Raw genomic sequence first — 3195 nt, 5'->3', positions numbered from 1 at the left:
TCTGCTTCTGTTTTTTGGGCAGCTTCAGGAGTTATCTATGGCCTTAATACTTAGATGGGTGTGTATTTTGGTATATTTTATGCTTTCTGAATGCCTCCAGGTAGATGTGATCAGGAAATGGGCTTCCCTTTTCACTCTTCTTCCTGAGAAGTTTGAAGATACCACTGTTGTCATTTTGACGTAACTTAGGATTTAATTTTCGGCCTATTTCCTCTTTTGTCTGCTTGTTCCACTCCACAATCCCCATTCAGTCCTTTTTTCTAGTTGAAACAGTTCAGGGCCGGCTGTGGCCGTTTGGTTTTAATTGCCAGCACTGTGTTTTATCTTGTCTTTATTCCTGCCAGCTTCATAGGCAAAGTGTACCTTATGATAGTTTTGATTTAAATTTGATTTTTAAATACATTTACCCAGATGTCCTTTAGCTGATCTTCTGATATAAATTGCCTGATCTAGACTCAGGATTTTTAAAAATACATAATTATCATTAGATGAAACTACAATATGAATCCATATTTATGTTTGTTATAAGTATACTTGTACTCTGCCATACATCGGTCTACATTTATAACTCAACTCTGAATATGCTTTACTCTCTACAGCTGTGGACTATTGTGCCTCAGAAAACCATGGGTGTGAACACAAGTGTGTAAATGCTGAGAATGCCTACGTTTGCCAGTGCTATGAAGGATTTGCTCTTAACCCAGATGAAAAGACGTGCACAAGTAAGTGATAAAGAAACAACCACCACCACCACCTATAACTGATGTTATTAATGTAGGGACTGTGGCTATGGACACCTCCCTAGCAGCTATTAAAACCTGTTACTGTCAAGTGCATCTGACTCATACTAGCCCCAAGTGTGTCAGAATAGGACTGTGTTCCATAGGGTTTTCCATGGTGTAATCTTTTGGAAGATGATCACTAGGTCATGCTTCCAAGACGCCTTTGGGTGGATTCAAACTTCCAATTGCTTCATCTTTTGCACCACCCAAGGACTAAGCGTAGATTAACATGTGATTATGTGGTTGGGGTCTAATATCTTCTACCACTATTCCTCCTTTGTTAGGCCTTTCTTAACTTATCTTAAGACTATAAGACAATGTCTACAGTCCCACTGTATCAAAGTCACCTTTCTAGGAAGTTGATGAAGATGTCTTGTATCTGGAGACCAGAGGTGAGGTGATCTTCCAGCATTTGCTGAGTGCTCAGGCAACTAGACTCCCTCACTTCATGTTGACTCAGCCAGCTGTGCCCATCAACACTCACAGGGTTTAATGTTTTCATGGAAGCTTTGTGGCTTGTGGGCTTCAGCTCCAACTTCCCACAGGGACAGGAATATCGATGAGCTAAGAAGAGTTGAATATGGTTGCTTCTGGGGTAAGGGACAGATGTGGAGGGCGTTTTTCAGAGAACTGCTCTTTTTTCAAAAAACTGAAACTATTTAATTCTATTTGATTTTTACTGTATGCATAAAAGTCAAAATCAATTTGAGCTCCCAATATCAGAACATAAAATCTATAAAGTAAAGGTGATCACTTGTTGTACAAAAGGATGTCAAAGCATTCTTTTCCTTATTTATTTTTTAAACTTTTTACTGTGAATTGAGTGAAGGTTTACAGAGCAGATCATCAGTTTTACATTCATCAAATCATATACTTTTCTTCATTACAATGATTATAGTCCCTTCCATATACCATTTGTTGTTGTTAAGGGCCATCGAGTCCGTTCCGACTTATAGCAACCTGTGTAGGGTTTCTGAGGAGTGGCTGATGGGTTTGAACTGCTGACATTTCAGTTCAAAGTAAACTTGTGGTCCAGTGGTGCTTATCCTACAATTCCACACTGGGATGCTCTTGTACCATCCGTGCACAGTTTGGACCTCTAGTCACTGTAACTATTGCATTCCTCCCTGTGTCTCCTGCTACCTTCATCTTTCCTCCGCCAGCCTCCCTCTTGTTGTACATTGCCTACCCTGTCACCCATGTTAACATGTGTCTACCCTCTAGCCCCTGAATAATTCTTCCTCTACAACCCCACAACCATCATAGAATGTTTCTTTTATCAAGAAAACGTTTTCTTAAATTTTGATAAAGGAAACAAGGGTAAATTGCTATAATATGATGGACTTGACCTACACTTACGAATGTAGTAGCTCAAAACCAACTGCAAGGGAAGAAATCTTCACATTAAGGATCAATCCTATCCTCTCTATACACAGGGTTTATAGGGACGGGCAACTTAGACATAGGCTACTAAAATGGGGGGTGGGGATGGGGAAGCAGTAAAGGCACGAAATGATTGGCTTACAAATTTTCAAGAGGGAGTTTAGTTTCAGAGTGTGAAGAAAACCTTTTCACAACATTGGCCTTGTACAGTATTTGCCCTTTTGTAATTGTCTAATTTCACTCAGGACTTCTGGTATGGCACTGTAGGATCAGCACTAGACTATGAACTACAAGGTCTGTAGTTCAAACCCATCAGCTGCTCCTCGGAAACCCTATACAGGGTTGCTGAGTTGGAACCAACTCAATGATACTTAACAACATCTTTTTCTTTTTTTTTTTTAATGTCTTGTGAATTGTGTGATAGTTTACATGGGAGAACATTAGTTTTACATTCATCCTATCATATATCGTTTCATTGTTATGGTTACAATCCCTTCCATGCATCATCAACCAACCAAAGGGTATACCCTGCAAGCCTACCCCCCAGTCGTCAGCACACAGCCCCTCTCCTTCTCTGGGTCTAACGTCCCCAGCCACTCCATCTCTCCACGTCATTGTCTCTGCCTTCATCTCTGGCATCACTGTTTCTCTAGGTAGGGTCCCACTCTCTGCTGTTCTCACTTGATGGTCCCAGGGACCTCCACTCCTAGACTGTAAAGTCAATCACTCCCCTCCTTTGGCTACAAAATGTCTATCTTTACATTTCCAACCCTCACAATCAGTGTGATAAAAATTATTCACTATTGTATCACAAGAGACCTATCTGCATCTCTTTTCATAATCCCCTCCCAGACAGATTGGATACTACTCAGTGGAGATTCTACCTTCCTCCACGCCCTCTGGATCTAGGCTCCTTCTTGAAAGCTTGTAAGCCAGTCACTTCTTGCCTTGGTAACCCCCATTTTGGGTAAGGAGCTCTGGTAGTGTAGTGGTTATGAATCTGGCTGCCAACGGCAAGGTCAGCAGTTCG

The 3195-nt window shown here is 41.1% G+C and overlaps 1 protein-coding gene across 2 annotated transcripts in view; it reads left to right on the top strand.

Moving 5' to 3' along the window:
- Positions 1–3195, top strand: part of MATN2 (matrilin 2) — a 248589-nt gene that overhangs the window by 153969 nt on the left and 91425 nt on the right. For both annotated transcript variants that reach the window (XM_006859193.1, XM_006859194.1), the window contains exon 5: positions 600–722. In XM_006859193.1, the coding sequence (XP_006859255.1) occupies positions 600–722 (123 nt within the window). The remainder of the gene's footprint in view (positions 1–599; positions 723–3195) is intronic.

The sequence above is a fragment of the Chrysochloris asiatica genome, unplaced genomic scaffold, assembly GCF_000296735.1.
Source record: "Chrysochloris asiatica unplaced genomic scaffold, ChrAsi1.0 scaffold00031, whole genome shotgun sequence".
Classification (NCBI taxonomy): Eukaryota; Metazoa; Chordata; class Mammalia; order Afrosoricida; family Chrysochloridae; genus Chrysochloris; species Chrysochloris asiatica.
This window is presented reverse-complemented; position numbering and strand designations above follow the sequence as displayed.